General features: G+C 32.2%; 1 protein-coding gene across 1 annotated transcript in view; it reads left to right on the top strand.

Annotated features, from left to right (window-relative positions):
• LOC106464779 (eye-specific diacylglycerol kinase-like) overlaps positions 1–14,671 on the top strand; it is a 263,541-nt gene that overhangs the window by 214,370 nt on the left and 34,500 nt on the right. Inside the window, exons 10-17 of the mRNA XM_022393146.1 lie at positions 3,995–4,179; positions 5,399–5,573; positions 6,260–6,330; positions 7,549–7,694; positions 8,406–8,524; positions 10,587–10,660; positions 12,272–12,377; positions 13,461–13,631. Of these exons, the coding sequence (XP_022248854.1) occupies positions 3,995–4,179; positions 5,399–5,573; positions 6,260–6,330; positions 7,549–7,694; positions 8,406–8,524; positions 10,587–10,660; positions 12,272–12,377; positions 13,461–13,631 (1,047 nt within the window). The remainder of the gene's footprint in view (positions 1–3,994; positions 4,180–5,398; positions 5,574–6,259; positions 6,331–7,548; positions 7,695–8,405; positions 8,525–10,586; positions 10,661–12,271; positions 12,378–13,460; positions 13,632–14,671) is intronic.

Here is a 14,671-nt window from a genome sequence, read left to right as displayed (position 1 = left end):
CCTATTAGCAAAAAGAAAGGGACATTAAATTTTTAGGTCTTTAGTTATTACGAAGTTATAAATCGTTATATAGAGACAATCAGTAGTTAACAGAGAGGTAGGTTAGAGGTACTTAACGTTACACATCTGTTGTTTTTTGGCTGCTCGATCTCTTTGGTAATATATGCAATCCATGATAATGTGTTCCGGATCTTCAAGATTTGGGCAATGGCTGCATTCACCATTGGGATGTGCTTTAATTTTGTAGAGATGTCCATTTAGACCTGTGCAATTAAAACGGAGGCGTGTTATGATATCTTCTTGGTGTCTATTCGTACATGCATACGTGATGTGAGAAGAAACAACAGGAACAATTTTCTTCTATATATTTTATTGTTTCACTGAATTTCATCTGTATTGCCAGGAATCTAAAATGAATTTATCGACTTGGCCATAGAGGTCACCAATTTCAACAGAAACGTTTGTGACCCCAGGAGAACACATTACTTTACTTTTAGGCTTGTTAGGTATTTAGGTTAATCATATATCTCATTCCCCGAAGGGGAATGAAATATAACCGGGGGGCGGTCAGAAACTGTTGTTTCTCTTCACCCCACATTACTAGTCTGATTATTGTTTATATAGGCCATAGTTACAACAACAATTGTTATGGTGTGAACCCCTTTCACAAACTGCCGAAGCATGATTATAGTTAATTATACTTGTCATTAGACATTAAGTTAGGCCTGTTATATTTTTGAACACTACATTTTTAATCTATTCCATTATGGATGTTCGAGAATTAGAATAATGTATTATAATAATAGTATTTCAACTGTGCTGTATTCGCTATATCCATTACCAACGATATGTTTCGCTGAAGCCGAGTAGATCTTGTGTACATTTTACTTTCTAGTTATCAAACAATTTCACTCGCTCTAGAGAAGTTTCAGTCCAAAAAGAAATACATCAAAGTAACCTAACATTAATTTATTTACCCACAATTATGTTTATATTGTTTATATATATATGTCTCTTTGTGTGTGAAATGATTACCCGGATGATGTCATTTTTATAAACATGAAATTGATGATTTGTGTTCTTTACTTAAGTATGAGATTTTTCATACTAACTAATACCTAAACCACATCTTGTAAAACAAACCCCAATTATTATGATTGATCAAACACTTCTGCGTGCCAGTCAGAAATTTGTCATTCTATTTTCTCCTTCCTAACTAGATTTATGTCTTCAATTATTAAAACGAATTTAAGGGGAATTAGATCATGGGTGAGAAATCGGTACACATCCAAACTCTCTCTCTCTATCTTAGTACACTTGGTTTGTTTGCTAAACTGATATATATGTGTGTGTGTATAAACCACGTTGACTTCAATACTCAAAATAACCTCTAACAAATAATGTGAAAGTAGTATGTGCTAGGTTCTCAGTGTCACATAATACTTCCATTAAAATCCTTTATTTTCAGAAACCTAATTGATTTCGACTCTAATCACAATGAGCAATGGAGTCTGTTGTTGTTGTTGTGTTTTTTTTTCTGTTTGTTTGTTTCAGAAATTTCGCACAAAGCTACAAAAAGGGCTATTAGCACATAGCCGTCCCTAATTTTGAGATGAAAGGAAGGGAAGGGTAGCCAGACAACAACACCCACTGTCAACGTTTTTGTCCACTTTTATCTGGCCAAACAATAGGATCTGACCGTTACTCTTGTAACGCACCTACGGCTCCAAAGTGCGGAGCAAGTTTTTGCGTCAACGGTTGGCGAATCAGAATCCTCGGATTCACAATCCGAGCACGTTAGCCTCCAGATGACAGGGGAATCACTAACAATTCAACTAAGTAATTTCCCCAAAAATATACAAAGACCTTTAGAAGGAAGTTGGATCGTAAACATATAAATAGTTTTCCCTGCCGCGAAGGGATACTTTGCGGTGTCCGAAATAGCCTTGAGAATTATTCTTAATATGCGCAACTGCTCTGGAGATTCACGATATTAGGAATATTTAAGTCGTATTATACCTTTACTGTTTGTTTGTTTTGAATTTTGCGCAAAACTACACGAGGGCTATCTGCGCTAGCTGTCTTTAATTTAGCAGTGAAAGACTAAAGGGAATACAACTAGTCATCACCGCCAACGCTTGGGCTACTCTTTTACCAGCGGATAGTGGGATTGAACGTCACATTATAACGCTCGCATGGCTGAAAGGGCGAGCATGTTCGGTGTGACGGAGATTCGAACCCTCGATCCTCAAGTTGCAAGTCAAGCGTCCTAACCACTAGGCTTACTTTGTTCTGCCCACCGCGGGTATCGAAACCCGGCATTTAGCGTTATGAGTCCAGAGATTTACCGCTGAACCACCGGGATGCAGTAAGTATTTGAATTTATTGTTTTACAGTATTTCTAATAACAGTACTTTCTAGTGTTATTTCTATTCTTTTAACAAAGAAACAATCTACATACGTATTTTACTGCAACAAAGGTGAAACTTAATTTGACTAGATGAAGAATATAGTGCTTAAAAATATAATAGACCTAATATTAATGTCTTATGACAAGTATAATTGATTATAAACAAGTACGACTTCAATGCAGATAGCTGGCGAATCAATAGAAACCAGTAGGACTAATCTCTGATAAAAATCATGTAAACAGCAGATTCTTCTTAATTTAATCATCTCAGATTCAAAATCGAAAGCATGTAAGAATCACATTTCAGCTCTATCTTTTATCTCCATATTCACTGCCCAAGAGGTCTTTCGTGCTATACCAAAATTCGTCAGTTGGACAAGATAATGAGAGACAAAAGTTTCTCAGAAAAGCTATTTACATATTCAGCATAATACTGTAAAGTTACAGTTTAAATACCGAAAGCCAGCAAAGCATTAGACAGCAATAGGCCTAATATTTATGATAAAAAATCAAATAAACTGCAGATTTATTTTCCACATTCCTCTAAATCAGCATTTCCCAAACTATGTTCCACGGAACGCTGGTGTTCCGTCTGAGATTGATAGGTGCTCCGTGAGAAAATCATGATTTTAGATTTTAATAAAATATTTAACACTTTTTGTACGATCATAACTTATTATGAAATATTTTCCTATGTATTAGAATTAGATAATATCGATTTCGCATTGAAGAAGAATTATAGAAAATGTCATATCTATTCTACATAATATCTTAGTGGAGAGGTTTGTACCTAAAATATATTATAAGCATAAAAATGTAAAAATTCATTAATATGTAATTTGATTAAATAAATAAACTAATAATATATAAATCTAGAGGACGCTGCGCGCGCAACATACCCTCTACAGTCTACACCGATAATCCACGTGTCTAGTGTTCCGTAAGTTTTTTTCTCAGCTGAAAAAGTATTCCCTTTGCCAAAAAAATTTGGGAAACGTTGCTCTAAATTGAAGAGTTCTGGTATTGAACAAAAGGCATCTTGGGCAAAAATAATTCTTAAATGCCAGTTTTACATGCCTCTGGTTTTGAATCCGAAATGTAATAGCTTCGGAAAGTAATATAAAAACTTTCAACATTTATCTAAAAATTGCATTATTGACATGTGAATCAGCTAGTAAGGATGAACTGGTCTTAAGGGAATAGGGTTAATAATTTCAGTAAAAAAAGATACCAAGCAGAAAATTTCTGAGTAAGCAGATGTTTACTTAAACTAGACCAGAATCCAAACTCGTGATATGTTCGAGGTGTTCCGTGATTTATCAAGTGGTCATGCATTTTTAAATGGTGTAGATTTGTAGCTTTAACTCTTTAGAGCTTTTGTCTTACGTAATTTTTATCAGGTATAAAATGAAGAAATAAGACTAGCTGAACTATTTATGCGGACATTTTATCTTAATTAATAGTTTTAAAACACTATATTCTCATTATTCATAATTCTTAGTGTTATATTTGGTTACCAAGTAAACATAAGAATTAATTATGGTTTTATGAAATTACAATATTTATGTATTATCATTATTATAGAATGAAAAGGAGCAGGCCAAAACATTCGCGATCAAGCCCATTCCTTCGGCATCATCTAAACCATTAATCGTGTTCATTAACCCTAAAAGTGGTGGGACTCAAGGGGCCAAATTAATGCAAAAATTTCAATGGTTACTCAACCCTCGACAGGTGTTTGATTTAACTCAGGGAGGTCCTAGTGCTGGGTAAGTAACTGGAATTTTACAGAGACGAACACTTGATCTGTGCGCTGTTTGCATTATTGTAAAAACTGAAATCTTAGAATTAATTATTTTATGCAGAACGAAAGTTAAAAATATGAATGAAAAAATATACTCGACTAAACATATAGCATATACTAAAATATTTATCTGGATTTTAAATGTCATACAGTCACGTTTTTGTTTACTCGTAAAGCCAGCAGTCTGACACAGAAATAGATAAATATTTGACATTTACATCTGTTAGGTGATGACGGCACTCCAATATATGTTCAAAATAGTAACTCTGTACACGAAAAAATATGTACTGTATGCCGAATATGGCAAAATATCGCATGCATGGCGTCTGATTCAAGGGCTTTATCACGAAAAGTTAAACCACTCTATGTTGGTATGGTCACTGAACTTAGGTAAACCAGATCATCACAGTTGTTAATAATTTATATATATATATATACATTGAGATCAAATTCTTGAAAGCGACCATACTAATGACTTTACATTCGGAAAGAATAGCAGTTCAATTCTTATGAGTATTCAATATATATTTGTATTTATCTGTACCAGATCTCAGTCTAACCGTCAGTGATAACGATAAACACTACCTTTATGAGTCAGTAGTTTCTTTCTAACAAACTTACCTATTGCACGGTGTGTTTTCCTTAGTTATGAAATCAATACCATTTACTTAACATATTAGGACTAAGGATTTAGATAAGCAAACTTGTGTCTGTTTCTGTGTGTACAGGAAACAACACGTTGGTTTTTATGTGATCGATATTTCATGTTATTCATATTCTTGACTAATTGAAAAAGTTGAAAATACATCGTTCAGTTATTGTTTGCAATTCTATCTTATTAGTTGTTGTTTTTTAATAATAGTTTATGTTTCAACAACAAATAAAAGTATTCTTGTACAAGCCCACGGCGGTTTAAGAGTTTATGTTTCAACAACAAATAAAAGTATTCTTGTACAAGCCCACGGCGTTTCGATTTTAGTTCCAAGAACATGACAAAAGCTGAAGATGTGCTTTAGTATTTTCTTCTTTCACTGAATGACTATTTGATATTAGCTTTTTTACGATGATTTCTTATGACTTTGATGCTGATAAACTCATCCAAGCAAATTTAACATTGCTCTTTTGATGTTGTATTATTACAAGCCCTGAAGAGTTTACTCTTAAATGCGTATTGGATATTACAGACTAGAATTGTATAGAAAGGTTCCAAACCTAAGGATATTAGCCTGTGGGGGCGATGGAACAGCTGGCTGGGTTCTTTCTGCTCTTGATGAAATAGGCTTAAGTCCCTCTCCCCCTGTTGCAGTATTACCTCTAGGTACTGGAAACGACTTGGCTAGAGCACTTGGCTGGGGTGGGGTAAGTAGTTTGCCATTATATATTAGAGTATTTTATACAAATATTTATCATTGCATACATACCCTTATACTATTGTTTTGTTTTTTTTACTTAGGAATTAGTACCCAAAAAGAACAGTTGTTTTTGGAATAGAAACGAGGATATTTAGAACATTTCGTTTATCGAGGTTTCAGCCTTCTTGTGATTATACGTATTAAAATGATATCAGAGTAATGCTTGACTTCTCGTAACAATATTTTACATTTATACGTAGTTAAAACCTGTTAGCAATAGTTTTAAAGAACAAAGTAAACTGTACAATGAACGAGGATTTGACCAGATCCTATTAAAGGTCAGTATAGATAAACTTCTATTTAAGGTGAAAAAAAACCTATAAGCTCACATTGGATAGCAAGTCCTATGAAATGACCAATTAGGAACTGTAGTTTCGAATAATAACAGATTTAGTCAACCTAACTGTAAGTCGATAACAAAAACTGTCACCCAAGAAAGTGTTATACGACTTAAAATGTGGAAAATAAAAGAATACATAGATGCATCTGTATCTACAAATTACACCAAAACGTATTCTTTCTTTAGCTTACTTTTTTATTTTGTGACTACACTTTAAGTTGTGTATTTAATACTTCTATTAATGTATCTTTGAGCGTTTATTTCTTTATTAATGTTTTTCAACAATGTTTTAGGGTTACACGGATGAACCGATTTCAAAGATTCTCTCGAACATTCAAGCTGGAGATATAGTTCAGCTAGACAGGTAGGTCACATTTAGATACAATACAAAAGGAGTTTTTAACTTTAAATGTAAAAAGCATAAAGTTTTAAAGGACACTACTTATGTCTGATGATCAAATAAAAGTTCCAGTCAAACATAACAACTGAACTCGGAACTAGTCAGCCCATCGCGCTTAAAGTTTATAACAAATATCAGTATAACAACTGAACTCGGAATTAGTCAGCCCATCGCGCTTAAAGTTGATAACTCATATCAGTATAACAACTGAACTCGGAACTAGTCAGCTCATCACACTTAAAGTTGATAACCAATATCTGTCTAACAACTGAACTCGGAACTAGTCAGCCCATCACTCTTAAAGTTGATAACAAATATCAGTTACATCAATTTATAAGAGCCATTTGAAGAACGTATTGTGTTTATTATATACCTTAAGCATAATTAGATACATATAATTTATTATGCTTTATTATCTAAGCATTAAATTATATGCTAGCTTTGTTATGTTGCTATCTCTGCTTATAGATGATTAAGTTTTCTTATACAAAGGCTCTGTTCATCATTGGCCTTAGCTAGATTTAGCACAAAAGATCCTAATTAATTAGGCCAATGACAAAAAGAGCTTCCACATAAGAGAGAACTTATTCATTCAAAAAAGAGGCCGCAAGTTAGCCAAGTCAGTTCATCATATAATTTTCTTCTTAAGATATAAGACCCTAAAACCATTGAAAGTAATTGAAGATTCGTGATTTTCAAATTCTAATAATTTACTTTAATGGCTTACATTTGAAGCTTGTGTGAGTTTGTTTTATATTTAATTAGGCATTTACTTTGCAAGAGTAGGTGCGTTTTTCTTTGAACTATTCATCAATAAAACAGTATGATTATCGACCTGATGCCGGATTACTAACGAGAAATAACATTGTTTTTGTTTTACACCAAAGATAATCTACTGAAGTTATAAACAAGTATTCACGCAATTTAAAAATAGTTTATCTTTATTTCCTCTTTTTGAACAATTTATGTTACTTTGAGTTTGGCTAATTTGTTTATTAATATATTGTGACCTAAAAACTTTTCTTTCTTGACGATCTACTTTAAAATAAGACTCATTAGCCTAGTTGTTTATGTATTAGGTGGCAGTGTCAAAGATGTTTTATAACATCTCCTTGTCAACCAAGTGGTTGTAATTACAATAAGCAGATCGAATTTCATAAACTTTAAATTTATATTTCTTAGGTGGGACATACAAGTTGAGAAAAATTCGGACGTGGACCCGTCAACTTGTGAAGAGGGCAAAGATAACTTACCCCTGAACGTCGTCAACAATTACTTTTCTCTAGGTGTTGATGCCCATATAGCTTTAGAATTCCATGAAGCGAGAGGTGAGAAAATTTAAACGTTCGAACTTTATGTATACGTCCAGTGTTTAACAAATAAAACGGACTACACGATGAAGCAAATGGTTTTATTAAAATTTAATCAGTTTTTGAGCTCCAGTCTTTGAAACAAACTGTACCTATTTTTCAAGCTCTGAGTGATGTAATGTTTTATAATTAGTAATAATAAAAATGTATGTTATTTTGAGACAGCAAATTTTTGGTTTTATTATACGACTAGAAAGTATTACAGATGTAAGATCAGTGAGATAAATACTTTCGAAATTGTTATAAAAACGGATAGATAAAAAAAAAAAGATTGTGCTGAAACCTCAACAAACATAGTTTAACTTGACAATATTTCAGTGTTTTGTCCAGATAAGTTATTTAACAAACTAAAGATTAAAATGGTTTATGTTATAAACCTAGAACAATAAGCATGCCTTTTAAGAATTACCAGAAATGTTAAAAAAATAAAACTTTCAATTTTGTTGTATGATATATATTAAAATCTGTTAAAATATCAGTGAATAGAAACATTGAAATAATTTTGAGCAAAAATAATACGTTTTTTTATCCACATTTTTGTATTTATTTATATATACACATGGCATTATAGCCAAGTACAATCAAGCATAGTAGCAAATAACTTTGTGTTTATCCTCCAGTATTTATTTAGTAATACATTTCTGTAATTTAATATCAATGGTATTATAGAGGCTCGTCCAGACAGATTCAACAGCAGGCTTAGAAACAAAATGTTTTATGGACAAGCTGGAGGAAAAGACTTATTACAAAGAAAATGGAAAGATCTCTGTAATTTTGTGACGCTTGAGGTACATTCCTTAGAACTGTATCCTGGGAATAATTTCCGATATTCCAAACTTCAAAGTAAAGAATAGGTTATCTTTACAAAGTGTAGCAACTACATTGAATGAATGTCTTGTATTTTGCAATTGTTTCTTTGTGTGTATGTGGTATGTGATTAGTTCAGCGCACACAAAAGCAAAACATACAGTAATGATACTAAACTGAACTCATTATCATAAAGTAACGTTCTTTAAGCCAACACAAAGAGTAATTCACCTCGATACTACGATGCTGTAACCCACCATAAGATAACAATAAAGCTGAAGCATTATCGTTATTAAAAACATTATTTTACTAGATTGTTAACGTGTTTTTCATAATTTAGTTGTTGACGATTATGCAATAAACTACGGTAATTTGCTACATATTGAAATGTGTGGTGAAAAACAATGTTGTAGAAGTTACACTGGATATTAGGATCTCCCCTCCCTCCTCTCAACACTCTCGTAGAATAATTATTCACTTAATAGACTCGTGTGACGTACCAGCCCATTACTTGGGCCCTGTAAGGTGTAGTCTTATAGCAGTTATACTCCAAGGTAAGGGCCTCTCTGACTTTAAAATAACGATTGACTGTCTAGCAAAAAAAAAAAAGTTATTAAATTATTAAGAATTATTGATTGTTCAAAAACGTTAACATTAATCAACATTTACAATCGTAAGGGAAATGCAATTGCCAGAAATTTGCGTGAAAATACGAAAAAATATTGTTGTTAGTAATGTCCTGTTAATTAAGTGGTTTTGGCACAGGTGTATGTCGCTTGAGACCGTGCACTATATAGTAGAGTAACCTAGCGTTAAAAATATTTGAACATGTGGTTAACTTATTTAAAGCAATCACACATTTGGAGTAAACTAGACTTGAATATTGTGATGTTTGAATGCACAAGCGAAGACATTGACAATAGGTCATTTTAAGTTACGTGTTTGCTAATGAAAAATAAAATAATAAAAATCTCACGATAAATTTTAATAATGCTAATGAACTTATGTATATAATATATAATTTTCACGTACGCACACACATGTGTATATATATATATATATATATATGTAACATCTTACTAGAGTAGCAACCTTTTTACGTAATTATGCAATTAAACACACCAAATGGACACTTGTATATCCTGAGGATTTTTACTTTGTAAAGAGTACATTGGTTTCTTTCACGAGCACCAGTTAAAGGACGCCTTACAAATTTATTAATTAATTAATAATTAATTTGCATGCATTAAGCCATCGACACATGAGAATTATCTTCGAAAGCTATATATTTGACAATAAAACTAATATTACTATTTCCACAGTAATGCAAAACCATCAAATCAAGCTATCTAAAAAGTTTCTAGATGCACTCTATTGTTGTTATTGAACTAACTTATTATTGTAATGAAAAAATGCTTAATTGAAGATAAAGTAGAATTCTGATGCAAAATCTTGTTTCATTTATAAAATATACATATAAGAAAAAAACAGGATCAGATGTTTAATGAAACGATGCTCCTTAATTAAACCAACAAATCATATTGATTTTAATTTTGTAATAATTTTATAAAATTTTATTCTTGTAAAATTAGCCTTTCTAGTAAATTATATATTTACAAACTACTCTTCAAAATTTATTTTAGATATTATTAGATTATAACTTTCTTATACTTAACGCTTGTGTTTTCAATGTTAACTAAATAAAAAGAGTGAAACCCGAAAGTAATCTCACAAGTTCTCTATACTTTCAATCATCACTATAATAAAATAAGATGGTTTTAATTTGAAGTATGTTGTACGATTTGGTGTATTACACACAAAAAATGTTGTATTTAAAAGATCTTTGCACTAACATCTGACAAAATATCTCTAATTTTTCTAAAGTAACCTGGAGTTTATAATGTTATAATATTTACCTGAAAAAAACATATAATAATATTACGCAAAAATATATATATCCCTAGCGTATTAACAGTCAAAGAAAGTGATAATTATACTTATTAAAACATACTATATCAAATACAGAACTTGTGTGATTTCTAGTGTGATGGACAAGACTTGACCCCAAGGTTGAAAGAACTCCGTATCCATGCTATATTGTTTTTAAACATCCCCAGGTTAGTGCATAGAAATAATATTTTTTATTTGACTCGATTTTCAGTATTTTTCATATTTATGGCTGTGTCAATGAGTTATCTCGCGAATATTTAAGCTTCGATGCTTTTCTGACATTGTACACTTTTGTGGAGTCATTTTTACGTAGTCAATACGCGTGTTTACCCAGAAAATATATGCTATTTACTTTTTTAGATCAAAATAACATTATTTTTATACGGTTTTCACAAGGAGTGGCAAGTGTAGAGTGTAGAAAATTGTTCAGGTGATCTGTTTTATTTTTATTTTATTTTTTTTACAGAAACAGTTTGAAGAGTCTACATAATGTTTATTTACGTACTAGGTCCAAAGCGAGAGAGCGTAACGTACCAATTATACATTCAAAACAATAGCATGCCATGTTATTCTTCTTGTCCTTTAGATTTTGTTTGTTTGTTTGTTTGAAGTTAAGCACTGAGCTATACAATTGGCTATCTGTGCTCTGCCCACCACGGGTTTCGAAACCCGGTTTCTAGCGTTGTAAGTCCGCAAACATACTTGGGGGGGGGGGAGCGTCCTTTATGTACAAGAAGTACTGAAGAAGCGTAGGTGTTATAGAAGTAGTTAAGAAAAACTATAACATTTGTTCCTGGTGTGTAAATGCAGCCAAAAGTCACACAGCATGCTATGTATTTCTTATGCTATAGGCTTACGACGAAGACATATCATGACATGGGTTACAAATATGTGTGAAATTTATAGTGTGCAATATGTCATTGGTGTTATGGATATGGACTAAAGACATAGTATGCCACTGGTGTTTTAGCTCTTGGGTTTATACTGGTAACGCTTATTTAAAGGTTCCTTGGTGAGTCAACGGCAAGATTCCGGACTTACAATGCTAAAATTCAGGGTTCGAATTCTCACGGTGGACAGAGCACAGATAGACCGCTATGTAGATTTCCACTAAAAATAACATCTTTAAAAATTACTGTTAGACAGCGTTGAAGGCTAACCTATGAACGATTATTTGTTTTACATTTGATAAAGTCAGGTTTATCACGTCTTTAGCGGACAGTTGTCCTTTATTAATTTTTGTATTTTAAATAATATTTTCTTGTGGGTTTTGATAAAGGTATTTCAGTAAAATGGATTCACAAGTTAGAAGGTACTTTTGAGGAAGCATTTCGTATTAAAAAACAACTTACAGGTCATAATAAAGATCTTGCTTTAACTAATACGCAAATGATTATTTTATTAATATTTCAATCCTTTATTACAGAACTCGAATACAGTATAAAGGTTATTATTGGTCTTTGGAATAACAGTAATTTTTTACATCAAGTTAGTTACAGATTCAATTGTAGAAAAAAAAAGGACTGAAGACTAGACTGAAAATGTTCAAATACAAATGCGCATTGTCACAAAATAAACCAAAACATTCGATAGTCAATAATCAGCATCGTTCTCATCGTTCAGGTGCTTTGAATTTTATGAAGGAAGATTGCGTGTGCCTTTTAAATTTTACCCGTTATTTTTTTAAGCCTTGAATATTCACAATGATTTTATCATAGAAGTTGACGAATTAGTTTTTCAAATGAAGAAAAATTTTTTGTTGTTGTTGTTTCTTCCAGTTATGGTGGAGGAACCCGACCTTGGATAAGTCCTGGAGCAAGTTTTGAACTTCAAAAGACAGATGACGGACTGATAGAGATCATAGGCCTCACAACTTACCAACTGGTAAGTAATTATTAGGGGGTCTACATATTAACCATTTGATTTTAAACTATCTTGGTAACACATTTTACGGTATTATTATGGTGCATATAAACCAGTCAGATTAGCACTCGTGATTGTCCCATATTTCGGTTAACTTCTAAACACATTGTGCCATAAAGTACAAACTGGAATGTCATGAATACCAGTATTAGATATAGATTAAGTTACCGTATTAACTCTGAGTGGTGTCACAAACAATGTGTTACAGGCAATGGATATCATACGTAAATATCTTGATCTTTGATATCTCCGCCTCTCTGGTGCCTCAATGGTAAGTGTAAAGGCTTATAACGCCTGCGGTGGCTCAAAAACTCCATTTTGTAATTTTGTGTTTAACAACAAACTTTTGTTGTTGTTGTTGTTTTATAAATTGCGCTTACTCTTTGTAGTAACATGGATATCTTTGTAATTCAAACGACCATATTGATTTTATTTTGATAAAAAAAAAAAGCTTAACCAGAAACTTTCTGATTTGAATTATATCTTAAGATTCGAAGGATATTTTTCTGTTAATATATAATAATGTTTATAGCTGTTCATAAATTCAGAACAGAGAATAAGCAAAAACATCAAATGGATAATTACATGATTGAGTATGTTGAGAAGATAGATAGGCATTTTGTTTAAATTTGCATTGTGGTATATTTCCTCTCAGCCATCCAAAATTGCATTTCAAAATAAACATTTTTTATCACGATTAGTCTACACTTGGAAATAAAGGAAGCAACAAACTCGAATTCGATGACGAGGAACCCACTTGGGGGCAGCTATAATGGGTAATGAACAAAAACTTTAAGTTGAACATAACAGCAAATGTACAACGTTTTGACAAGGTTTTGTCATCGCTTTTATTTCCTCCATATTCTGCACGTGAATCGATGTAGTTATAGATATATTCATTAAATGAAATTTAATTGCTGACTACTTTTTGGATAAGTGAACATCTAAATTAATTTCATCCGAACCTTTACAAGTATGTTAGATATATCTACTCTGTGCTTGAGTGTATTGCACATAATAAAAATAACAGAAATTTGTTTACAGCCCTTACTCCAAGCAGGAGGACATGGAACCTGTCTTGCTCAGTGTCGACATGCACGCATGGTCACCACTCGTACAATTCCTATGCAAGTGGATGGAGAGCCATGTAAATTGCTTCCTTCCATAATTGAGCTTTGCCTCCGGAACAAAGTCAGTATGGTTGCTAAAGCAAAGGTATATCGTTTTATAAATATTTTTATATATTAGAGCGTGTGTCTTAATTTGCTATCTTGCTGTACTAGGACTTCCACGCTACTATATGTTAAAGTTATTCTGTTAAAAGTTTCAAGAACAATAAATGTTATGCTATTATTTGTTTTCATTCCTTCTTTCGAACTAGGGCTAACTGTTTGGTAAAGTGATATGTAATTCTTTCAGACTTTTAAAAATAAAAATTCTTGACTTTACTGTCAATTAATATTTGTTAATGTGCATTCATGATGTTACGTATTACAATTTCGAATGGTCTGATACCGAGCTAAATGATAATTTAAATGTAGTTGTTAAATTAAATGCCGATATGTATCCAATTTATGATATTTGCCAACAAGATTGATACAAACAATTTTTTTTATACAAATATATTTTGATACACAAACAATAATACAATTTACGATAACAGTTATTACAAATAGTTATTACAAACAATAAAGTATTCTTTTTAGTCTGGAACTTCCTTGATGTCTTATCGAGGATTCACGATGAGTGAGTTAATTTCGAGTTGACGTAGGTACAATTCACTTAATAGGGAGCTAGATAGCTCTATAGTTCTTGCTGATCACATGCAGATATATTTCCTACCGGTGACATTATATAATGTTTTCGTAAAAGTATTAATGTTCGATGTGAATCCACTGAGGTTAGATGGTTTGTAACGTTCGAAATTTATAAATGTTCATGGTCAAATATCTCAAGTTTTCCGATTAATAAGCGTTATAACAATCACAGTTATAGCTTCCGAAGTTTATAGCACACCAACTATAGCAAACCAATAATAGATACTGTTTTTGGCGCGTCGCGTTGGTTATAATTATAGGCGTGTGGAGAATTTCTCGAAAATTCAGATTACGTAACAATACAAAGATACGCTAGCGTTTACGTACACACATATATTGTTTATTCTTATACTCAAGAATCTCCTACAACTTTAGAGAATAGGCGGGAATAGGCGCAATACATATTTAACACTATAACCTATGCATATTTATAAATAT

This window comes from Limulus polyphemus, unplaced genomic scaffold, assembly GCF_000517525.1.
Source record: "Limulus polyphemus unplaced genomic scaffold, Limulus_polyphemus-2.1.2 Scaffold63, whole genome shotgun sequence".
Lineage (NCBI taxonomy): Eukaryota > Metazoa > Arthropoda > Merostomata > Xiphosura > Limulidae > Limulus > Limulus polyphemus.
The sequence above is the reverse complement of the archived record's forward strand: the minus strand, read 5'-3'. Positions and strand labels throughout refer to the sequence as shown.